Consider the following 24,116-nt stretch of genomic DNA (forward strand, 5'->3'; position numbering starts at 1 on the left):
TCATCAATGTTAGTGTTAGTTGCTCAGTCCTGTCCGACTCTGTGCGACCCTCTGGACTGCAGCCCGCCAGGCTCCTCTGTCCATGGCAGCATTCTCCAGGCAGGAATACTGGAGTGGGTTGCCATTCCCTTCTCCAGGGGATCTTCCCGACCCAGGGATCGGACCTGCGTCTCCTGTGTCTCCTGCATTGCCAGGCGGGTTCTTTACCACTAGCTCCACCTGGGAAGCCCTCAGCTCGTAAGGGTGCCGCCAGAATTCAGCTGAGTCTGCCTCCCTGTCTTGGTCTTGCAGCCATCACCCCCAGTCTCCGCTGTGACTTGAAACTTCCCCGGGCCATGCCCTGACAGACCAAGCACAACCGGCAAGGCAAGCACAATCCTCTACCAACATGCGTCTCCAGGATGCCCCTCAACCCCGTCTCAGTGTTTACTGCGCGCCCATAAGCGCCCACGCGCACACACACACTCAGTTCCCATCCTCGGTGGGGGGTTCTGGGACTCTAATGCTGACCCCTTGCTCTCCGCCACCCCCTGCCACCCTTGGGTGCGGGGAACTTCCTCCTGCTTCCTCCCACCCATCAGAAAGTTAACAGACAATCTAGTTCATGTTCCCAAATAGGTAAATGTTTGGGTATACACTCTGAATAATTACTTGTGTAATTAATAATATGTGTCTACTGCTGTTACAGGGGAGCTCCGTGATGATAATAATGATTAACATGTACCTGGCACTCTTCTAGGTGATTTGCATGAATGACCTAATGTATTATTTACAAGGCATTTGAACCTATACCAGTGTAATCCCTACTGTAATGAGGGCACTGAGATGACTTGCCCAAGGACAGATGAGTAAATTACCAGCAGAAGCAGGAGCAGAAGCAGGATTTAGGCTCCAAAATCTACTTACCTAGGCTCCAAAATAATCTCAACTACTTTCACATGGACAGGACGCAGCCCTCGTAGGTCTGCATAAAATACAAATAAACATGAAAATGGAAAAGTACCGCAGGCACGCAGTAAGGTAGAACGCATTCAGCAAACAGTAAGATAGGTGACGTGGCTGGAACTCGGGTTGTGAGAGCAAAATGTCAGAACACGAAGCTCCAAAGGGAGTCTGGGGCCAGACCCCACAGGGCTGAGTTCACCGCGGTGAAGAGATTAGGATGTACCCTGCACACATCTGGTGAAGAACAGCTTGAAGAGAAGTGACACGGACAGTGTATTTTTAGAAAGGAGCGTCTGGCGGCACTTTGAAGAATGAACAAGGGACAAGCGAGACTGGATCAGGCAATCATTTGAGAATCTGCTCGTTGATTAATTCTTTCAGCAAAGGTGAGGCGGTCTATAAACCAGGAATTAATATGAAATATTACAGATTTTTTAAAAAAGGGTTCGAACATGGCATCTGGGGCTCACAAGTTAGAGCACATGACCAAATGTAGACAAGTATACAAGCTTAATAAATACCCTAGTAGAGGCATATACAAAATACTCCGGTGCTGCAAACTCTTAATTCTTCGTCCTGGAGAGGACATGAAAGGCTCTCTGACCTGGGTGCCAAGTCAAGTTCGGTAGAAGCTAGAAACACTTGGAACACAGTTAACATTCCTTTAAGTCTGACAATAAAACCGTGGATCCCATGCGCCCGATATACCACAAGTTCTTAATAAAAATTAAATATTTTGTACATTTGCAAACTAGGTATCTTAGCTGACCATGGTTGTTGTACAGTGAAAAGGGTCTTCACCGACTTCCGACTTTGCTTTAGAGTGTTGTTTTGACTCACAGACGAAAAATCATCCCTGTGTATTCTGTTGATTTTAAGACTCAGAGGAGGCGGGAGATATTAGGCATCAACTGTAAACAAATACAGACCCTGTCCTCAGGGAGCATAGAGATATCTCTGCAGAAACCTTGTTACAGAGGAAACACCATGGCATAACAGTATCTACATAAATGGCCTTGTAAAAGCAATTAGTTCAGGTAAGTTGCTCAGTTGTGTCTGCCTCTTTGCGACCCCATGGACTGCAGCACGCCACGCTTCCTTGTCCTTCACCATCTCCCAGAGTTTGCTCAAACTCATGTCCATCGAGTCAGTGATGCCATCCAACCATCTCATCCTCAGTCATCCCCTTCTCCTCCTGCCTTCAAGTAACAAAAGGCAATAAGCAGAGTCTAGAGAACCCAGGAGTAAAGAGAATAGGTGGAGAAAGGAATTTAGAGATAGAAAGAACAGAATTGCAAAGAACATTCTAAATAGCAGTGCTTGATCTTCTCTGAAGACACTGTATTCATAGACGTTGGAAGGTAGAGTTCACTGTAAGAAGAGAGATACCAGCTCCCCAAATTGTATAATGAGAAGAACGAAAATGACCCTTTCACTCAGTGTGGTTTTGAATTTTCTCTATAACCTTCACCGAGTTAAAGGAAATGCTCTTTATACTACATACTAATAATAAATTCAGTCTTTCTCACAGCAAAGAAAACATAGTAACATTTTTAGAGCTCTGTTTGGATACTGTGATTTAAGATGTTTGTTTCCAGAATTACGGCCCCCTTGTACAGAGTGTGTATTTCCCCATGTGTCACTGGTATACAATTGTAAAATGTCAAAATAAATTGATTGTCAATATCACATCTGCTATGAAAGATGCACTCTTAGGTGTGTGGCCTAAGGTTATACTCTGAAGCAGAGATTCAACGAGGCAGATAATATTTTTTCATTAAAAATTTGGCAGAGGTTTCAGCCGATAAATATGGAATCGGGAATTTTACGTACAGTTATTTTATATACGTCTTTTGCAGTCTTTCTGTGTGGTGGTGTACATGTTTGCATTCATACGTTATTATGAATATTAGTGTCTTGATAACAAAGACAGAATTTTCAGCATTGTAAGTTTTCATCCCCTAGATTTATTCTTATACTACTCAAACCCAGAGGATGGTGTCATTTTCTCTAAAGATGCTTTGACCCACTTGCAAGTCCCCCGAATCGGTGGCAGATGTTGCCATGTGCCCAGCTTTAACCTGCGAGCTGTCTGGGCTCAGTGTCCTGTGTCCTTCACAAATGACTTCTGTTCTTCAATCACTTTGAACAAAATGACGGCGGGACCAGAATAGTTTAAGGAAATGTTGGCATACCCAAAAGATATATTTTTTTTCCTCTACAAAGGGAACAGAGCAAAATTGAAAGAATGTAGTCAATACAGAGGAACTAGACTGACAGTTGCAGTTTATCAAAAAGTAACTCAATAATGAAAACAGCGGAGGGCCCCTTTGTTTCATAGCGTCCATCTACTGGTGCCTTCTACTACCCAAGCCCTGTTCTCAGATTTTTGTGTATTAACTCACAGCATTCACTGGGAGGCAGGCACTGTTGCTGTCCCACTTTACAGATGAGGAGACCAAGGCGTGGGGCGATGTAGTGGTTTGGAAGCGCTCAGCGGCTAGTAACGGAGGAGCTGCTGCTCCGGAGCCACACGCATTTACTCCTCCATCCTGCCTCCCTCCTCACTGAGGACCTGCAGTTCACATTAACAACTGTCCTTCAGAGCTTCCCCAAAGGCTTAGTGGTAAAGAATATGCCTGCAATGCAGGAGACATGGGTTCGATCCCTGGGTCATAAAGATCCCCTGGAGAAGAGAATGGCAAGCCATTCCAGTATTCTTGCCTGGAGAAAGAATTCCATGGACAGAGGAGTTCTGGCAGGCATGCTAAAGGATCGTCGGGCAAATTGATGTGCCTTTTCATAGTTTGGCGGCATCTTTCCTGAAACCTTTCCCCTCAGTTCCATGCACACAAATTATCTCTCCTTCCTTTTCCCTTTACCCGATTACATGGGCCAACTCTTTCAGTACTTGGAGAAGAGCAATTAGATAATCTAATTTGAGTTATACCTCAAGATGTAAATAGCATTTAAGGGGAGCATACCTAAGGATATTTTGTTTCTAAAAAGAAAGGAAACAAAGCTTTAATAAATCTATGGAGATGTTTTCAAAGGTAGGATCTTCCCATGACTCCCCTCCTCCCCCGAGCATTGCATAGAATGAAGAACAGGTTCACAGGCTGGAAGGTTCACCAGCCCATCAACAGGTCTAACATGCGTATTTGAGAGGGAGACAATCTCTGTACGTGCTGATAATGGGTTTCCATGAGATGGTTCAGGTTCCTTTGTAAATAGCCCTCTTTTTGAGAAACATTTTTTATATTGTTGTTCAGTTGCTAAGTTCTGTCTGACTCTTTGAGACCCCGCAGACGGCAGCACGCCAGGCTTCCCTGTCCATCACCATCTCCCAGAGTTTGCTCAAACTCATGTCCATTAAGTCGGTGATGCCATCCAACCATCTCATCCTGTCATCCCCCTCTCCTCCTGCCTTCAGTCTTTCTTTTTTTTAATATATATTGCCATGAAACAATTAATGCCATAACTTACATTTCACAATTTGTAAACCTTATTTCATAAACATTGCCGGTTTTCTTGTTCCAATAACCACTTGATAATTTAGCAGCGCATTCAAGCCGTGGTTTTCCTTAATGAGAAGCCCGTGCGCTCTGGCTGTCCCGCACGATTTTCCTGGCTCTCTGGTCACCAAGTTCTCTGACGGTTTTCCTTCCTGAGGACCAATAGACCCGTGGGTTCTATTGAAGATCTCACTTCACACTTTTACGAGACCACGATCTCTATCAAGTGACCCTGCAGTCACTAGTACTGGCCCATTTGCAAACCCCAAAATGTCTGTCTTAACTCTTTAGCCATGTGCACTCAAAGCTTTCACAGTCTACGTCCTGAACTGAACATGTAGCCTGGTATATATCCAGAATGCTGACCTCTTCTCGTCATGCAGAACTTAACAAGGTTTCCTTCCCCAGGCAAAGTGTAACCTTTCGACTTCAACTCATAACCATCTCTCCTTTCTCTAAACCAGGGCTTTTCCTCTGGGTCTGTATGCTCTCACTGGGGTTTACTTGTATACCTTGAATTTTTATTTCACTTTTGATATTATATTATTGGCAGAGAATAGAGAGGGAATTAATATCATTTAGCACATCAGTTCAGTCCCTCAGTCGTGTCCGACTCTCTGCGACCCCATGAATCGCAGCACGCCAGGCCTCCCTGTCCATCACCAACTCCTGGAGTTCACTCAGATTCATGTCCATCGAGTCAGTGATGCCACCCAGCCATCTCATCCTCTGTCGTCCCCTTCTCCTCCTGCCCCCAATCCCTCCCAGCATCAGAGTCTTTTCCAATGAGTCAACTCTTCACATGAGGTGGCCAAAGTACTGGAGTTTCAGCTTCAGCATCATTCCTTCCAAAGAAATCCCAGGGCTGATCTCCTTCAGAATGGACTGGTTGGATCTCCTTGCAGATAGTGTCATTTAATTGATGCTTTCAAATTGTGGTGCTGGAGAAGACTCTTAAGAGTCCCTGGGACCGCAAGGAGATCAAACCAGTCCAACCTAAAGGAAATCAGTCCTGAATATTCACTGGAAGGACTGATGTTGAAGCTGAAGCTCCAATACTTTGGCCACCTGATTGGAAGAGCCGACTCACTGGAAAAGACCCTGATGCTGGGAAAGATTGAAGGCAGGAGGAGAAGGGGAACAGCAGAGGATGAAATGGTTGGATGGCATCACTGACTCAATGGACATGAGTTTGAGCAAACTCCGGGAGATGGTGAAGAACAGGGAAGCCTGGCGTGCTGCAGTCCGTGGGGTCACAAAGAGTCAGACACAACCGAGTGACTGAACAGCAATGGCATCTCAACTAGTTATGATAAACTTAGGAGTGGGGTTTCTCTTTACAAATAGTGAAGAAAACCCCAGAGAAGGTCAGTAAGTTTCTACTAGTCACATTTTTAAAGTGGTGGAACTCACCTCGTACGAGTACTGGATTTGGACGCAGATCTGCCTGATTCCAGCTCCAGGCTGCTCTCCATGTATGGAGTGTGTCATTAGTTTGCCCTTTCAATAAATGTTAAAATGTTAACGTTTCAATAAATGTTAATGTTAAAATATGAATCAAAGGAAATAAGTAATATTTCTTTTGAACACACTTTCATTTTTTTCTCCTACTCACTAACTCCAACGTTCAGCCCAACACTCTTAGCTAGTTCAGTGATTCAGTAGATATTTGTTGCTTTTTTTAGGTGAAATTTAAGAAATATAAGAATTTCTGAGTATAAAGAACCTTAATATATTTGTAACTAATCCCTAAAGATTATATACATAGCAAAATTATCTGCTGATGTAAGAGACAGCCAATACTGCTATCATAGTAATTTCTTCTTAAAGTTGCTTCACAGCATTAACCACCTAAATTAATCCTTTCTGGAGCTCTTTAATTCTCCTTACTTGGTTGCGTGTATTAAGGTTCATAGTAAATTATCTAATCGTGGAGAGTTTTGTAAAATGATGCAATACTCTACGATTGACACCAACGGTAAAAGGCACAAATAATCTGTTTCTAACTCTGTCTCGATTCCTAAGACTGTGCCAGGACTTTCAAGGCCTTTCATATATTGCTTGCTTTTCCCAAAATATAGTTATTCCTTCTCTACTTCTGATAAAAAATTATGCTATTTTTACCATTATATAGAAATGTGATAAATGAAAGAGAAACTTTGCAGATGTATTTGAAGATATATTTTAATATATATTTTGCTCCTTTTAAATCTACCCTCCTGATGTTTAAAAAAAAAAAAAGTTGTTTGAAAAAATTCAGGAGGTGCATTTAACTGGAAATTATTTTTTTTTCATTTATTCCACTTCAGAGCATCACTCATTGACTGCTACAGTTAGGAACACACAAGTCCTGGATAATAAAGGTTAAGTGTGCATAAATTCGAGATCTGCTTACAACTGACCTTTACCTGTCTTGTTAGCATTTCTGACAGAAACTTGAAATAAGGTTATTCCATAAAATAATTTGATTCTCCAGTCCCAAGTCCAGATTTGCTATTCAGTAATTATTATATTAATAATATCTTCTAGCTAGATAAAACCTTCAGTATTTGTAATAAACAGCAAGCCATCAAGATAGTGAAAATGTGACAGGTCAATGGAAAGAAACATTGGGTTTGGGTTCTCACTCTGTCCCTGCTCAGAATGTGGTCCCAGAAGGTCACTGAGCCTCTCAAATCTTCCGCTTCTCACCTTAAGAATAGAAAACTTGCCTTGAGTTTAGGTGTCAAACTCGTAGACTAACTTGAACATAAGTCACCACCATCATAAGTGTGTCTGTTCATCCATGAGTATAGTCAGTATATTCATTTGTTCATGGAAGACCATTCCTGTTTTCCATTTATACTTGTCAGTAATCTTTTGTAATTGTCTCCATAAAGTCTTATGGGCTGTTAGTTTTATTACTCTGCTTGGGTGCTGAGTCATTTCAGTCGTGTCCAACTCTTTGCGACCCTATAGACTGTATCCTCTGTCCATGGAATTCTCCAGGCAAGAATACTGGCATGGGTTGCCATTTCCTCCTCCAGCGGATCTTCCCAACCTAGGGATCAAATTCGCGTCTCTTATGTCTCCTGAACAGGCAGGCTTACCTTAACGGGTTTATTTGCTTCATTTCTTGCTATTGTGAACATTAAAAATACATAAATTTTTCTGAACTCTCTTACTAATTAAACTTTCTTGTAGGTTCTCTGGGTATACTATGTGGATAACCATAGCATCCTCAAACAACGAGAGCTTTTTTTCCCGCCAATCTTTATACGTATTTTATTTTCAGCATTAGCTTGAATTTCCAGGACAATGCTGAAGAGTGATGATGGTTAACAATTTTCTTGTTTCTTTTCTAAGGAATTTAATGGACTTTTCCATAATTTAAATGTTCCTAAATGATTTTATCAAGTGTTTTATCTGCACTAAATGATCACTAAATAAGATCATTAAAATGATCTTATTCTTAATCCTTTAAAAATTTAAACATGATGTTGAAATATTCTGATATTATTGTAATACAGCCAATTTGGTCATACTTTTTAACATGCTATTGAATTCAATTTGCCTGTTGTTTTATTTTTGATTCAGTGAGATTAGACTGTAGCTATTTGATTCTAGTGGCAAGGTTATGCTGGCCTCATATAGTGAGCTGTGCAGTTTTCCTTTATTCTTTATTCTCTAAAGGAGTCTGTATAAATGGGCATTTTTCTGTTCTTTTAAGGTTAAGTAGTCTCATTGTAATTCAATTCTTAACAAGCTGTTATTTCTATAAGGATTTTTCCCTTTGATCTATGAGGAATTTAAAAGTGTAAATTTCCAAATGTATGGAAGTTAAAAGCTTGGCTGTCTTTTAGTTAATGATTTGTTATTTAATTTAAAAAATTTGACACGTGTAACACAGGTGTTTCAGAATTTCCTGAGACTTACGTCTGGCTTAGTGCTCATTTAGTTTTCTAAACTCTCTCAAGTGCGCTTAGCCGCTCAGTCGTGTCCGACTCTCTGTGACCCCATGGACTATACAGTCCATGGGATTCTCCAGGCCAGAATACTGGAGTGGGCAGCCGTTCCCTTCTGCAGAGGATCTTCCCAACCCAGGGATAGAACCCAGGTCTCCCACATTGCAGGTGGATTCTTTACCAGCTGAGCCACGAGGGAAGCCCAAGAATACTAGATTGGGTTTCCATCCCCTTTCCAGGGGATCTTCCCAACCCAGGGATTGAACCCAGGTCTCCGCGTTGCAGGCAGATTCTTTACCAGCTGAGCCACAAGGGAAGCCCGTGCTTGTAAAGAATGTGTTTTACCTAATTATTGAATGCAAGTTTTTATATTATATATCCTTTAAGTAAACCTGTGTCTAAAATTTATTGTCTAAACTTCATATTGAAAAGTAAACAAATTATGATAACAGAAAAGTAGAAAAGGAAAGGTAATAACAGGGGAGCCTTGACATATTAAAATCTATTAAAAATTATGATTATTAAAATAATATTGGTTCATGAATAAATATTTTAAAAAGATCAGTGCAATAGAATAGAAAGTCAAGAAGTAAATAAATATGGTGGAACAACTAGGTTGGAAAAAAGTTGCCACTTGGAAAAAAGTTGCCACTGGAATCATACTTCACACCTATACCAAGAAAAGTTACAAATGCTTTAATGATTTAAATATAAGGAAAAAAATCAGAAAAGTACTAAAGTAAACAATTATAAATTATCTTTTCTAATTGTTTCTATTCTTTCTGCTGCAGAATGGAGCAAAACTTCTAGTGATGACTCAAACTTCAGAACCCATAAAAATTTTATAAATTCTAAAACAAAAAAAATCTTCAAAAAATTGAAACTCCTATCATACATAAAGGATAAATCCCCATAATATAAAAGAGCTCCTTAAGAAAAACTTCAATGTAAGCTTAAAAAAAAAAATGGCCAAGAATGTGAAAGTACAATTCACATAAAAAGACATAAAAATGACTTTCAAAAATGTCTTTAAAATGTGATTATTCTCACAGTAGAAGAAATACAAGGTAAAATAACAGAAAAATAACAGTTACCTGTTTGTTGTTGTTGTTCAGTCACTAAGTCATGTCTGCCTCTTTGCGACCCCATGGACTGCAGCATGCCAGGGTTCCCTGTCCTTCACTATCTCCCCGAGTTTGCTCAAACTCATGTCGGTTGATTTGCTGATGCCCGCCAACCATCTCATTATCTGTCGTCCCCTTCTCCTCTTGCCTTCAGTCTTTCCCAGCATCAGGGTCTTTTCCAGTGAGTTGGTTCTTCTCATCACGTGGCCAAAGTATTGCAGCTTCAGCTTCAGCATCAGTCCTTCCAATGAATCTTCAGGACTGATTTCCTTTAGGGTGGACTGGTTGGATCTCCCTGTATTCCAAGGGACTCTCAAGAGTCTTCTCCAACACCACAGTTTGAAAGCATCAATTCTTCAGCGCTCAACCTTCTTTATTTTGCCTATAATATTGTCAAAAATCAAAATTTGTTGACTTTCTCTTTGGATAGGCAATGAAGAAACAGGTACTCTCATATATTGTTGATGGGAATATAATTTAGTATCATCCCTATGAAGCACCACATAAATACTGAAAATACAGCTTCTCTTCCAGGAATTTCTGCTATATCACACTTATTATATGTTTTACTGTACCTTTATTTTCCATCTTTTTCTGACATTATATTTTGAGTATACCTCTTATAAACGAATCTGTAGCTGAAGTATATTTTCCCTCTCTTCGGAATCTTTTAACTAGAGAATTTAATCTGTTTACATTTACTATGATTATTTATCTATTTGGATTCATCCTACACATTTTCTTCTCTTGGTGTTTTCTCGTGGAGGCAGGTGGGATGTTCAGTCAGCCTTTTGTAATGTTGATAGAGCTTTATTCCCTCTGCTATGTTCTTGCTCTTGAAAGTTAATTTTATTTCTATTCTTTCTATGCATATCTTTCACACTTTAATATGCTGAATTAAGTCTAAGGTTAATCATTTTATCCTCATCCCTGTCAATGCAAAGGCCTTACTCTGAGGCAGGTCACTTTTCTTTCATCGTCTTTATTTCTCCCTCCTAGTATCCACAGATCCACCTTTAAATCACTGTAATTAATAATTTTTGCATTTTATAGTCAATGTTTATTTAGTCTTATCAATGTTTTTGGAAAAAATTTATACTATTATCTCTTCCATCTCTTCTTTGTCCTCAGTTCACTTCAGTTTTTAATAAATTTTATCCTTTGGTTGAAGTGATAATCCTTGGGTTAAAATAATAGCAACAACAAAATCCAAACAAACAACAACAAACCTTTCAGTCTGTGTCTTGGCCAAATACATTTAATTTGGTTTTATTTTTAAATGGTGATTTAGCTGAGTACTGTATTCAAGATTAACAATTACTGAAACCTTTCAGTACATTGAAAGGTTCTTACCCTGCCTCCTGGCCTCTATTTTATTAGTTAGACATGTAAGTTAAGTCTAATTTTGGTCCTTTATATATAATCTGCCCTTTGTTTCTAGTTCCTTTTAAATCTTTTCCTTGACTTTGGAGTTTTATAGTTTTTATCAAAAAGGTGTCTAGATATGCATATTCCACCTGAAAATTCACACTGTTGTTTGATCTTGAATGAGTCTCCACCATTATTGCTCCAAACCCCCCTTTCTGTATGCCCCGTCCTCTCTGAAGTCCCATGAGTCAAATGTGGGAGCATCTTGGGTTGGGGTTTGTCTGCACCTTTTCCATTGCCTCATCTCCCTGTGCTGACTCTGTGTTGACCTCTCAGTTCTGTGATCCAGACCCCTATTCTCTTTTAACCTGGAACCAGTCTATTCGTCAAACTGCTATTGAATTTTAAGGTTAATGATAGTATATATTTTCTGTTAAGCAAATATTAACACTTCCGTAATTTGCTTTTATCTGAGCCCCAGAAGTTTCCTTTCCATGGTCTGAAAACAATTTTTTTCTCCTTAATTCCTTGACTTATTTGATTAATTCCTCAATTCCTTCAGGTTTCTGTTTCCTCAAGTGAAGTTTTCCCCAGCAAGAGCTTTGTCAAACATTAAACTTCCTGTTTCTACAAGTTTGTGGAAAGAGTTTCTGGTCCTCTTTTCACAAGTGAGATAGCACTTTAAGGGTTCCAGCGAGTGCAGGAGTTTCAGCCTAACTCCCTTCTCTTGCCAAATGCTCTCTTTCCCTAACTCTTGAGATTTTAAAATCTCAATCTCAGTCTTATGATGTGATCTGTGTCTGACACAACCTAGGGTCAGACACTCATCTCTGTGACTCTGATTTTTGTCTTTATCTCTAGCATCTGAGGATTTCCCAACTTCAACTTCAAATTAAACGCATTTGGGGTTTTTTTAGACTTTATAACAGTGTAAGGATCCACATTATCCATCCTGTGTGAAATTTCCTTTTTGACACTAAAGAACATTTTTCACATTAAAAGTCTTACTTTTTAAATCATGTACTGTTACTGGATTTTAGCTATATATTTGGTATCATTGAGAAAATGTAGTAAAAGCGTTAGTCACTCAGCTGTGCCTGACTCTTTGCGACCCCATGGACTATAGACTGCCAACTCTTCTCTCCACGGGATTCTCCAGGCAGGAATACTGGAGTGGTTGCCATTCCCTTCTCCAGGAGATCTTCCCAACCCAGAGATCGAACCCAGCTTCTGCATTGCAGGCGGATTCTTTACTATCTGAGCCACCAGGGATTCTTTGTCACAAACACATCCACACACATTTGAAAGAGAGAAGTAAGTGCATCTGTGTTTGACACATGTTATGTATATCATCTGTGTTAGTTGCTCAGTCATGTCCAACCCTTTGGGACCCCATGGACTGTAGCCCGCCTGGCGCCTATGTCCATGGGATTCTCCAGGCAAGAATACTGGAGTGGGTTGCCATTTACTTCTCCAATATAATCTGTAAACAATGCTTATTTGTAAGAGCTCTTGTAGCAGTTTAACAGTTGCCTTAAGGATTGAAAATAGTAAGGTAAAGCTTTATGTTAGAAATGTCATAAGAAGTCTAGATGAGGTCATAATACATTAATAGATAAGTACACCTTTTCAGATTTTTGTGATTCTAAGCAAGATTCTTGGTTATTACCATAAGACTCCTAATAACAGATACTATTAATGATACTTCATTTGCTAATTGAAGCAAGGGTATGGAAAGTGTAAGAGTAAGTTTTTTATTTGAGTTTTTTTAAAAAATGAGACTCAAACCTCATTGGTTTTCTGATCTTTCAGTGCAGCGTTACTTCCTTGCATATTTGCTATAGAGATTTAAAAAAAAAGCATGTTTGATGGAAGAGGTGAAGTTAGAATTGTATTGCTTTTGACTAAAGGTCACTAAGATTTAGAGTTCAACTTGTAGGTCCTATGTGATCTTTAAAAAGTTATAAGACATAAATTTAAAAGAGAGAAATTCTGTGAGTAAAATACTTGATATTTTTAGACTTAATATCCAAGCTGTCATCAATCAGTATTTTACCACAAAATTTTATCTGATATGTTCAAAACAGCCCTTGTTCTTTGTCTCATTTCAAACAGCTTTCTTTGAATTCTGGAGTTCTTGCATAAACTTTGAAGAAAAATTCCCAAATTTTATAGTAGTTTGAAAGTTACTATTTTTACAGTAATAGTAAAGAAACATAAATTATAATTTATCTGTTATGAAGAAGTTATCTTAAAAGAAAACTAATTTATATAACTGAAAAAGGTTTACTGCGCCATGAACGGTAAAAATGAGCTTTTGTAAAAGTTTAAGTGAATAAAAGAAGCCATTAATTTAAAAGACCCCTAAAGGATAGTAGTTGTCATGTGGCAAATATGCATGCAAAGATAAATACGAGACCTACTAATTTATGTCCAGTTTGTTTTAATCTTGCATTATTCTCAACGTCTAGATATTTTAGAAAGATGGCCTTGTGTTATTCCAACATGTTAATTATAGAGCCACATTAATATGTTTGTTTTTGATGATAACTGTGAAAACAGAAACTTTTCCTTCTAAAGTTTTAAAGGTAAACAGAACAGCATATTATTAAACCCTAAATGATTTCTAGTGAAATGAGGGTAAACAGAAGCATCGAGAAGCCTGTGCTGATTGTCTATTAAAATACTCACAAAGTTCCTGAAATATAAATAATCGCTGCAGTCTTAATGGAGAAAACATGGCATTTTATTTGTAGGGTACCTAAGGGTATAGAAACGTACGTGCTTCCTGGCATCACAGGGTCAGCGGTTGGCACCCGCGCCTCCGTGCACTCTGCCGTGGTTCCCACCCTCGGCTCCAGATGTGGTCATTCATCATCTAGCCTTTGTTCTGCAGCTGAGTACGCTTCTCAAAGAGTTAACCCAGAGGACAGATTCAAAAGGTCAGAATTAAAATTCAAACACATGCTTACTGAGTACTCACCTATTATGTGCCAAACACCCTTCTAGGCAATGACAAGCTCCCCACACAACGGAACTTAAGAAACTGCGATGAATAAATGATAAGAGCCCCAAAGAAAATCAAACAGAGCAGTAGGCAGTGGTGAGAGGGCCTCGGTGAACTGAAGTCTGGATGAAAGGGAGTGGTCAGCGACTGAGAGGTCTGGAAAGGAGGAAAGGAAGGGTGCATTCACAGAGCGTCTCTAAGGAGGAAGGAGAGGGGAAAGAAAAGTCACCATCTGTCCAGGGAACAGCGCTGCAGAAGGGCGGTGTGGAGGGACGGGAACAACCGGTCAGGGAGGCCCTGGCGGGACCTTGGTCAGGAGCCACAGCAGGTCAAGACCCAAATGTGCAGAGAAAGGAAGCAGGAAGGAAAAGCCCAAAGAGGACATTAGTTAGAGGCTGTTGCAGTAATCCAGGTAAGGAAGGTTGGGGGCTTAGGCTAAGTGGGTAGTAAATAAAACGGTAGAGAAGTGAGCGAACTAAGCATCTGTTTGGAGAGAGAATCCATCTACCTTCTGATGGATTGGATGCGGAATTTGAAGGAAGGAGATCAAGGATGAACCACAGTGAAAAGGGCACGCTGTCAGGAGGCCTGGGGAAGACATCGTCATGAGATCAACTGTGCCATGCTGATGAGAGCCGCAAAGGGACCGGAGCACTGGGCAGAGTGAAGGTCACTGGGGACCTGGGTAAAAATAAGAGCAGCGAAGCCGTAGGGAAGTGGGTTGAAGCGAGAAGGAGGGCAAAGAAGCACAGACATCTTTATTGTGGAAAACTGAAAATCGTGTGGTAATGAGAAGGAACTCTGGATAAAAAGAAAAATACAGTAGAGCCAAGTCAGATACATCATTTCAGACAGATCATTCAAAACAAAACAAATACACAGAGTTCCTGATTGCAAATGGAATGTAAGACTGTTCCTAAGGCCTAGGCCAAATTCATCAACTGAAACAATGTTATAATGATCAAGAAGAAACCTTAGAAGATATGTAAACAGGAAAGAAAGTTATGTGTGAAAAATCACCCTGTGGCAAGTAGCAACATGTCTAGAGTTTTAAGAAGTTTCCATCCTCAAAATATGATGGCAAGTTGTTATTCCCTTATTAAGACAATAGATCTTAGTGAAATAGACATGCCAAATAACTGATAAACAGGCCAGAAGAAGAACTTCCAAGACGAGAATTTCTGATAAGAAAGAACTGCTGTGGTCAATGTGTTCAATGTGAAGTCGCTCAGTCGTGTCTGACTCTTCGCAACCCCGTGGACCGTAGCCCGCCATGCTCCTCCGTCCATGGGATTTTCCAGGCAAGAATACTGGAGTGGGGTGCCATTGCCTTCTCCAGGGGATCTTCCTGACCCAGGGATTGAACCCGGGTCTCCCGGATTGCAGGCAGACTGTACCATCTGTGCCAGGAGGAGCTAAGGACGTGGAGATCATCTTTTTTTCTTCCTCAGTCTCTCACAGTCTTTGACTCAGTGTTGCTGTCTTTCAAATGCTCTCTTTTCTTTTCCTTTCCGTACCCCTTCTCCCTTTGCTTTTCTTTCTTTTTTAAAACTTTTGAAATCATGTGCATTCTTGAAATCTGTCATTCAAATATGCAATGTAAAACAGGAGAGGAAAAAAACAAATCCAGCTATGAGGTACTTAGAAAAGATACTCTTAAAATACAGGGAATTCTTCTCATTGCTCTGCTGCAGCTCGATGGTGACTTAAATGGGAAGGAAATCCAAAAAAGAGGGGATACATGTATATGTATGGCTGATTCACTTTGCTGCACAGTAGAAACTAACGCAGCATGGGGAAGCAACTGTGCTCCAATAAAAAATTTAAATAGAATAAAAATAAAAGCTTATCGTCAACCCCCATATATATATATATAACATATATATAATGCTACATGTTATATAAATATAATATCACAGGAGGAAGAAAGCAAAAGGATAGAAAAAGGTATAGTAGATAAACTAGTGATAGCAAAATTATTATTCAGTTAGACTAAGACAAACTGCATTAATAATGATAAAGAAGACAGAGGCAAGATGATAAAGGGAGATTATAGTAATGCTGAACTTTGATACTCCTAACAAAAAGCCTAAGAAGTAGTATCTTGTCCTGCAGCCAGCCTGCTTGCTTGGGTTTGGAGCCCAGTTCTATCACTAACTAGCTGTAAACCTTAGGCAAGTTATTAAACCTCTCTGTGCCTCAGTTTCCTCATATTGAAAATTGAGATGCTGATAATACCTACCTCTTAGAGCTGTTGGTCCTCCCAGCCAGCTCAGTGGTGAAAAATTGACCTTCCAATGCAGGAGACATGGGAGGCAACTTCGGTCCCTGGGTCAGGCAGACCCCCTGGAGGAGGAAATGGCTACTCACTCCAGTATTCTTGCCTCGAGAATCCCATGGACAGAGGAACCTAGAGGGCTACAGCCCAGGGGATCGCAAAGAGTCAGACATGACTGAGCGCCAGAGCACGTACGTACTTAGAGCTGTTACGAGGATTAAGTGAACTAATACACATAAGTATTCACACTAGTGTCTGGTAGCGTAAAATGACATTTTTATTGGTGCTATTGTTGATGTTGGAGTCGTTGCTCCAAATCATTAAAAAAAAAAAAAATCAACAAAATTCCAAGGAAAAATGGGCATGTCAGTTATCTTAGTAGGATATTTTTAACTTACTTCAATAAGATAAATACATTTTTAAAATGTTAGACAAAGCTGTAACATAGATGCGATGAAATATTTATTCAGGCTATTTTATCTTTAAAGACATCACACACCAAAATGTAAATAAAACAATCCATATAACAAAACTACAAAATTGAAAGGAAAAAGTAAACGAAAAGTAATATTCAGAGATCAAAAATTAAGATGACAGACATTAACCAGACATATATTAAAATACAAAGTCTTAGCTCATATTAAAGTACAAAATGTAATGATCTGCTCCTTTATAAGAGACATATGTAAAAAGCAACAATGGATTTAAAAAGATTTAGCAAAAAATTAAAAAATATAGTACAGTTGACACATTATAAAATTAGTTTGCAAGGTAAAACTGTAGACAACAAGACTGTACTTTTTGGAGCTGAATGATGCATTGATATTTTTAAATTGTGAAAAATAGCGCTCTAAAATGTTTTCAAATACAGAAAAATCCTTGAGAAGTTTAGTATTAAATACAAACTTCATAAACTTTTACTATGAATAAAGCAAATTTTACAATCGCCCAAGCAATACAAAGTAAAATTTATATCTGTATATACCTCCATTTAGGATTTATTTTCCAAGCCCTACTTCCAAAAGGACATGAAGATTCAAATCTTGAGTGCTTACTTCCTTAGTTAGCTGGTAATTCACGAGCAGTCTGGAGACAGACCTCCCACTTGGGGAATTTTAGGACATTTGATTCACCCAGACTCATGGTAAGCACTCAGAAGTGTGGAGGAGTTATTATCTGTTATTCACACCAGGGGCAGGCAAGATAGACACTCCAGAATTCTGGGCAAGCACTTGAGGCTCTGAAAACTTCCTAACGTAAAAGGGTTTCTCTGAGGTCCTGATGGAATCCTCACTTACTTACGGTGATAATTGGAAGCTGGGTGCTTTCGTGAGGACTTGAAAACCGGGGATATTTGCACGTCTTCCTGGGAACACTGCATCCTTTCCTGAAGGCGTGTGATACCCACAATCCTAGTCTATTGCCTTCTGTCCATCCGTGATCTCACCACCCCGTCTGTCACCTGCGGTACTAAGTCAGGTCATGGCTATGCCACACAGTAGAGGACCTGGACTAGATCGAATCTACGCGTGACCGGCTCCCAGCGTACCATCTCTTTTCTCTCTTCTGGAATTTTTGTTCTGTTCCTTTTGGTGCTTGATACAACTGCAAAGGTCTGGACAGGAGGTCATGTAGACATTATTGAGAGTGAAGTATATAGAGGTGGAAAAGAGATATATCTCTGCCCCCAGAAGAAACAGGGGAGAGATTTGGAATATTTTAATTTTCATGTGTCAATGGTCTATTTAAGTTCAGCCCAATGTCTGTCTTTCCCATTTTTTTCTCGATGGCCCCAACATTCTTCTTGACACCCAGCTCCAGGAGACGTCCATGGGATCATATTTTACCCCTCACTTTCATATTTGCCAGGTCCTGAAAAGATGTATATCATAAGATATATTAATTGCAACTAGATTCTTGTTTTTAGAAGTTCAGATGCTAATCTCTTTCTTCTCAGCTGTTTTTTTCCCCTATTTTAAATCTTTTCAGTATACATACCATGGACTTCTTAAACCCCTTTTCAGTATTGCCTTTGTGCCAAATGGTAAAAAAAAAAATTAACCTAGGACCCCCCCCTCCCCCACAAAATACTAAAATGCTCCCAATGTAGATGATGATTTTAATCTGGTAAGATTTAAATAGTGATGATTTTAACCTCATTTCTAGATTAAAGACACGGCAGTATTCTTCCGGTCATTAGATGAGCTGGTTAAGAAAATCTTCCTGAAGTTCTGAAGACCTTCTCCTCAGTTGCTGACAGCTTCTCAGTTGGCTCAGCCACGCTTCGCCTCACTTTTGTTACTTTTGTTTTCACATGACATTTTTTTTCTCTCTCTCTCCTTTCAGGTAGAAATTGAGAAGCTGGATTACCATCATTATCTGCCTCTGTTTTTTGATGGGCTCTGTGAAATGACATTTCCCTATGAGTTTTTCGCTCGGCAAGGAATCCACGACATGCTGGAACATGGGGGGAACAAGATTCTTCCTGTCATTCCACAGCTCATTATCCCGATAAAAAGTAAGTGAACAGGTGAAAACAGCATCGCTCAGTTTACATGCTGCCACTTCCTGACAACTCGCTAACTAAGCAATAAGACCCAACAGACTGAGGTTTATCCCCAGGTTTGGAGGAATTTTTATAAACCGACTTTCGGGGCCAGAAACTCCAGATGTCCTAACGTGTCCCATCAGGGCTCCTCAAGTCCCAGTGGCTGGGCCCGGCCCCCGCAGGCCCCCAGACTCTGCCTGCCCCACGGCTGCCCACCTGCCCGACTGCGGATGCTCCAGCTTTTGTCAGTGCTGCTGAGTAAAAGCAGGGGTCGGTGCCCCTGAGCAGCTCAGGGGTAGAGGAAAGCCCACCCCTTCCCAGCCAGGGCAGCCCCAGGCGTTTCACCCACTGGATCTGGGCCTGGCCGCCCCACGGCACACGGAATGACCAAGTTGTGCTTCCCCGTCCCTGGTTCACTCACTCGAGGCTCCAGGATGGACCACTGCCCAGGCTGATGGGCAGGACGCCTGCCTGGTCTCCTGGATACAGGGCACCGCCCCGCCCCCACGCCTTCACTGTCTCAGGGCTAGGTCTTGCCGTGAGGTTTGACAGAAACAAGAACAAGATAGCTCAGGACGGGGGCATTTATTCCTCACAGTCTGGATAACTTAATCTGACCATTGGCCACTGTTTTATTGATTTTTACCCTCGTGGCTCAGACGGTAAAGGCATCTGTCTACCATGTGGGAGACCCGGGTTCGATCCCTGGGTCGGGAAGATCCGCTAGAGAAGGAAATGGCAATCCACTCCAGTTCTATTGCCTGGAAAATCCCATGGACAGAGGAGCCTGGTAGGCTATAGTCCATGGGGTCGCAAAGAGTCGGACACGACTGAGCGACTTCACTTCAAGGTGGCATCAGAATTCCCTATTTGGGGGCAGTGCTTCCATCACTGCTTAAATCAAGTCAGCTTAAAAACTTGCTCTTATGTCTTTCTCTAAGAGATCTGTGACTGACCACTCCCAATTTCCACCAAGACATAGAAAGTGAAGCCAAACAAGAGGGCAGTGTGGCCTGCTGTGAAAGCAGTGTGGAAGGAAAAACCACTCTTCAAAAGAAAGTGTTAGTCACTCTGTTGCATCTGACTGTTTGCAGCTCCACGGACTGTAGCCCACCAGGCTCCTCTGTCCATGGGATTCTTCAGGCAAGAATACTGGAGTGGGTTGCCATTCCCCTCTCCAGGGGATCTTCCCAGTCCAGGGATTGAACCCAGTCTCCCACATTGCAGGCAGATTCTTTACTGTCTGAGCCAACTTTATTAAAAACCAATTTTCGTTTCCACCCATGCATCAGCTGAGTGAAGGGGCTGATCTTTAAAGGCCTTCTGAAAGGATATATAATCCTGAGTTATATTGAAACCTTTTCCAGGAGTGATTTATTCTTTCCAACAAGTCATGATTTTTAAATATGTTAAATCCTAGTTGAAATGCTACATCTTCTGAAAATGATGTACCAGTTTTATTGATAAACACAAAAGGCCCAGAACATTCTACCCAGGAACTATCTTGAAAGTACATTATCCTTTTCCCCTGCACCCATCAGAACGGCCACAATTTCCAAAATCTGTTCTTTTCTTGACAATAAGCTTTTCACGTTGGGATCTCTGCCTCCTCAGCAGTCTCCTCCTCCTAGCCCTGATGAAAATGCTGAAGGGCAGAAAGAGAGTTTCTAAGTAATACTTTGATTATACCATTTACAAATAAAACATCCCAAAATAGCATATTGTCGGGCAAGATGAAAGGATTTTCAATCTTATTTGATCTAAGTGTTTTGAAAATACTTCAGTGAGTTAAGAGAGAAGTGATGTGTTCTAAGTACATGACCACACCCTAGAGGTCATTTACTGATGAGTGAGAACATGAAGAATGCAGTAAACGTGACCTGTCAGGGAATGGTCACTTGCAGTGGTAGAGAATCCACCTGCCAACACGCGCGAGACTCAGGTTCCGTCCCTGGGTCGGGAAGACCCCTCGAGGTGGAAATGGCAACTTGTTCCAGTCTGGCGGGCTTACAGTCCATGGGGTTGCAAGCAGTTAGACACAAGTTAGCCACCAAACAACAATAGCATGTAACTATTAATATGCATGGATTTGATCATTTAAAGTTCCAGAAGCAATGAAAATCTCTCTCAGGTGATATCCTTGTTTGCCGTTCTGGGCTTCTGCTATTACACACTTACCCTGAAATCTCACTCAGCCTGCTTCTTCTCAATTTGTCTGCTTCACTGAAAGGCAAACTTTTCTCAACAAAGAGCAGTGACTAACTCTGCAAGGTCATGCACGGATCCAGTGCAGTGTGAAAAGCCCTTGCGTTCGTAAGCTACATGTTTCAGGTCGAACTCTGGAAGGCAGCTCGTTGAACCAGAGGCAGGCTGATGGCACGTAACTGGCGTAACTTATCATGGCTGTATGTACCTTATTTTAGACCACACTACTAGGAAGATTTTGACTCATTCCAGGGCGAAAGTTAACCTTACCACCACCATCAGCTAGAAGTTCTTTAACAGCTTTTCTTGAATTCTAATTCAGAGATAACGAATATTTCTGAAGGCAAAGCAAAATATATAAACTCCCTGTGAAGCTGTAAATGGGATTACCTGCCTATGTATTTCTAGAATCTGGGGTTTATTTCAACTAAATAAAAGATTGATAATACTATAAACAGAAATGGACACATTCAGTGTCTCTATGATTTCTAATATAAAAAGGGATAAGAAGACATTTCACTATCTTCTTTTCTCCTTGGCTCAAGACCCCAGGTGGGGTCATCAAGTAATAACGGGAACGGTGGACATTCATTAATACCTTGCTCCCTTTATGATGCTTTAGGGCTTCACTATGGGTGTTCCCCTTCTGCCTCCCATTGTCTCTTTCCTACCTTCTTGAGTTATTCTGGGTCAAAAAGTACAAAAAATCCCCAGTATAGACTATTCGGTGTTGCAATGGAGCATTGATTGCTAAAGCAACATCAAAATGTCGGAGGCAAGGATGAAGTGGGAGAGACCCTCCGAGCAATCCAGACTGCACTGTAGACTTCCGTACACTCCATCCAGTGAAGAGAACATGAATCCATCCGACTCCAGCAGAGCAATCCCAGGAAGAAGTCACTGGAAACTTTGCCTTGTGAATGCAGAAGGGGATTCCCCTAGCAGCTGGGGGACCAGGAGGCTCCAAGACCAACCTGCAGACTCGGGGTTGAGAACTCTCTCTCTTCAACCAAAGCAAGAACAGTAACAATAACCCAGCCACATGGGAGCCATTCAAAACAAGTTGCTACACACAGGGAAGAAAACATGAATTATCACAGGAAAAAAAACCAATACCTCAACCGCATTTTGCCTAGGATCCAGAAGAAACTCGTACAAATGTGTTTGACACCCTCAGGATTCAGGAAGATAAGGGAGAAATTCACAAGAGGAGGCCAGACTCACACGAAAATAAGCCAATACTGAGTGAGAAAAGGAAAACTAAAAACGTTACAGTGGAATCAGCATTCCCCAGAGAGGCACAGAAAGTCATCAACCGCACAACATGGACCGGTACACGGAGACCACCGCCTTTAGGACCACCCTTGGAAAAGACAAGGATGACAAGCAACGTGAGGAAAGAGTACAAAGTGGAGAACAGCGGACAGCAGCAGGAGCTCAGGGTTACGGGAGGTCCCCAGGGAGTCGCCAAAACAACAGGGAAAGAGATGGTAGTGATGGGGGATGGAAAGAAGCTTCCAGAGATAAAAAGTGGCCCTTGTTGTGCAGGTAGAAAAGGTTCGTTACAAAGAAAAACATCTGGAGAGGGGAGAAGATGGCACACACAAAGAAATAACAATAGCACGGGCTAAGCAATTTTTGTAAGAGTAAATTCCAGAGAGCAATGAGAATTGGAGGAGAAATAACTTATGTGCATTTACTCATCTGAGTGAAAAGGCATGATGTAATAAACTGAATGAAAACTGGTTTAAAAAAAAGGAGAAGACAACGGATGGACTCGGTGAGCATAATGCCCAGCTATCCTTCATACAAAAGGTAACCGTGGATGTGCTGTAACTCTGAGAGTAAAGCCAAGTTAAGAATCCAGAAATGAGGATGTCACAGTTTGAAAAGCAAGTTGCAGTAAGAGTCATTAAATGTAGAGTTAGGTTTAAATAGTTGATGGAAAAGAGTTTCAAAACTGCATGAAATGTCAAATAATGATTTTGTATATAACGTGGCAACAGCAACAAAAAAATCCAGAGAATTTGGGTATAAACCTTCAGAGTCAATGGAGAAGATAAAACTATTTAAAGAGTCTATATATTAAAAGAAGGAAATTGAGTAGGTGGCAAGGAGGTGCTAAGAGCCAAAAGCACAAAATAAAGTTAAAATGTGAAAGCAAATACATCAGCCATGAAAATTAAATTTCAAATTGGTTTGTGAAAAACGAAATCTGAATATAAGCTCTCTTTACATATGAAAGCAAATAACACTTAAACATTTAAATTAAAAGCTATATTGGGGGAAAAAGAAGGCAGGAGTAGTTATTTTAATTTTTTTTTTAGAAAAGTAGAATTTAATGAAAAGTTTCATCTGTGTAAAGAAGTTGAATTTACATTGATAAAAATATTCACAATAAAGATGTTGTTGTCGTGACCCTCTGGGCTGTGTGATGACATTGTGTTCTGGAAGAACAATCAGCTGCTAGACTGATATTTTGTGCTTCTGGAAAAAGAGCAAAGCTCTTGATTGAGAGACAGTAAGAGTCCTTCCTCCATGGCCTGACCTTGGGCCCTAAAATCTATGTACAATCTCTACCAAACCAAGGGGACTGCCTACCTTCTAAAGCACCACTTCCTGGCTTTACTGCTCACATGAATAGTTTTCAGACCCCAAGATAATGAAGGTTCCACAATCAGTAGATGTGAAGCGGACCTGAGATGCTACATCTCTAACAAGCCCCCAGTTGAGGCTGCTGCTGTGGGGTCAAGGTTATGCTGGAACTCCTCAGACCCTGCTGCAAGACTCTGGGCTTGAGAGCAAGTCGGGAAATGAGCTGGTAGAAGACAGATGCATGATCACTTTCTTGTATGTAATACATCTGGAAAACTGCTTCATTCATGATGTGACTAATTAAAGAAACGTAAAGTTTGATTTTTAGAACCTAAAAGTATCTATCAGTAGATTAAAATAGGTGGTATATCAGATGAAGTACTGTGCTGTGCTTAGTCGCTCAGTCGTGTCCGACTCTTTGCGACCCCATGGACTGTAGCCCGCCAGGCTCCTCTGTCCATGGGATTCTCCAGGCAAGAATCCTGGAGTGGGTTGCCATGGCCTCCTCCAGGCGATATTTCCAGCCCAAGGTTTGAGCCCAGGTCTCCCGCATTGCAGGCAGGTTCTTTACCGTCAGAGCCACCAGG

The 24,116-nt window shown here is 40.8% G+C and overlaps 1 protein-coding gene across 2 annotated transcripts in view; it reads left to right on the forward strand.

Moving 5' to 3' along the window:
* The window catches only part of PACRG (parkin coregulated), a 518,745-nt gene that overhangs the window by 250,451 nt on the left and 244,178 nt on the right, over nt 1–24,116 (forward strand). For both annotated transcript variants that reach the window (XM_040238942.1, XM_040238941.1), the window contains exon 3: nt 18,528–18,699. In XM_040238942.1, coding sequence (XP_040094876.1) covers nt 18,528–18,699 — 172 coding nt within the window. The remainder of the gene's footprint in view (nt 1–18,527; nt 18,700–24,116) is intronic.

This window comes from Oryx dammah, unplaced genomic scaffold (genome assembly GCF_014754425.2).
Source record: "Oryx dammah isolate SB20612 unplaced genomic scaffold, SCBI_Odam_1.1 HiC_scaffold_4, whole genome shotgun sequence".
In the NCBI taxonomy this organism is placed as follows: Eukaryota; Metazoa; Chordata; class Mammalia; order Artiodactyla; family Bovidae; genus Oryx; species Oryx dammah.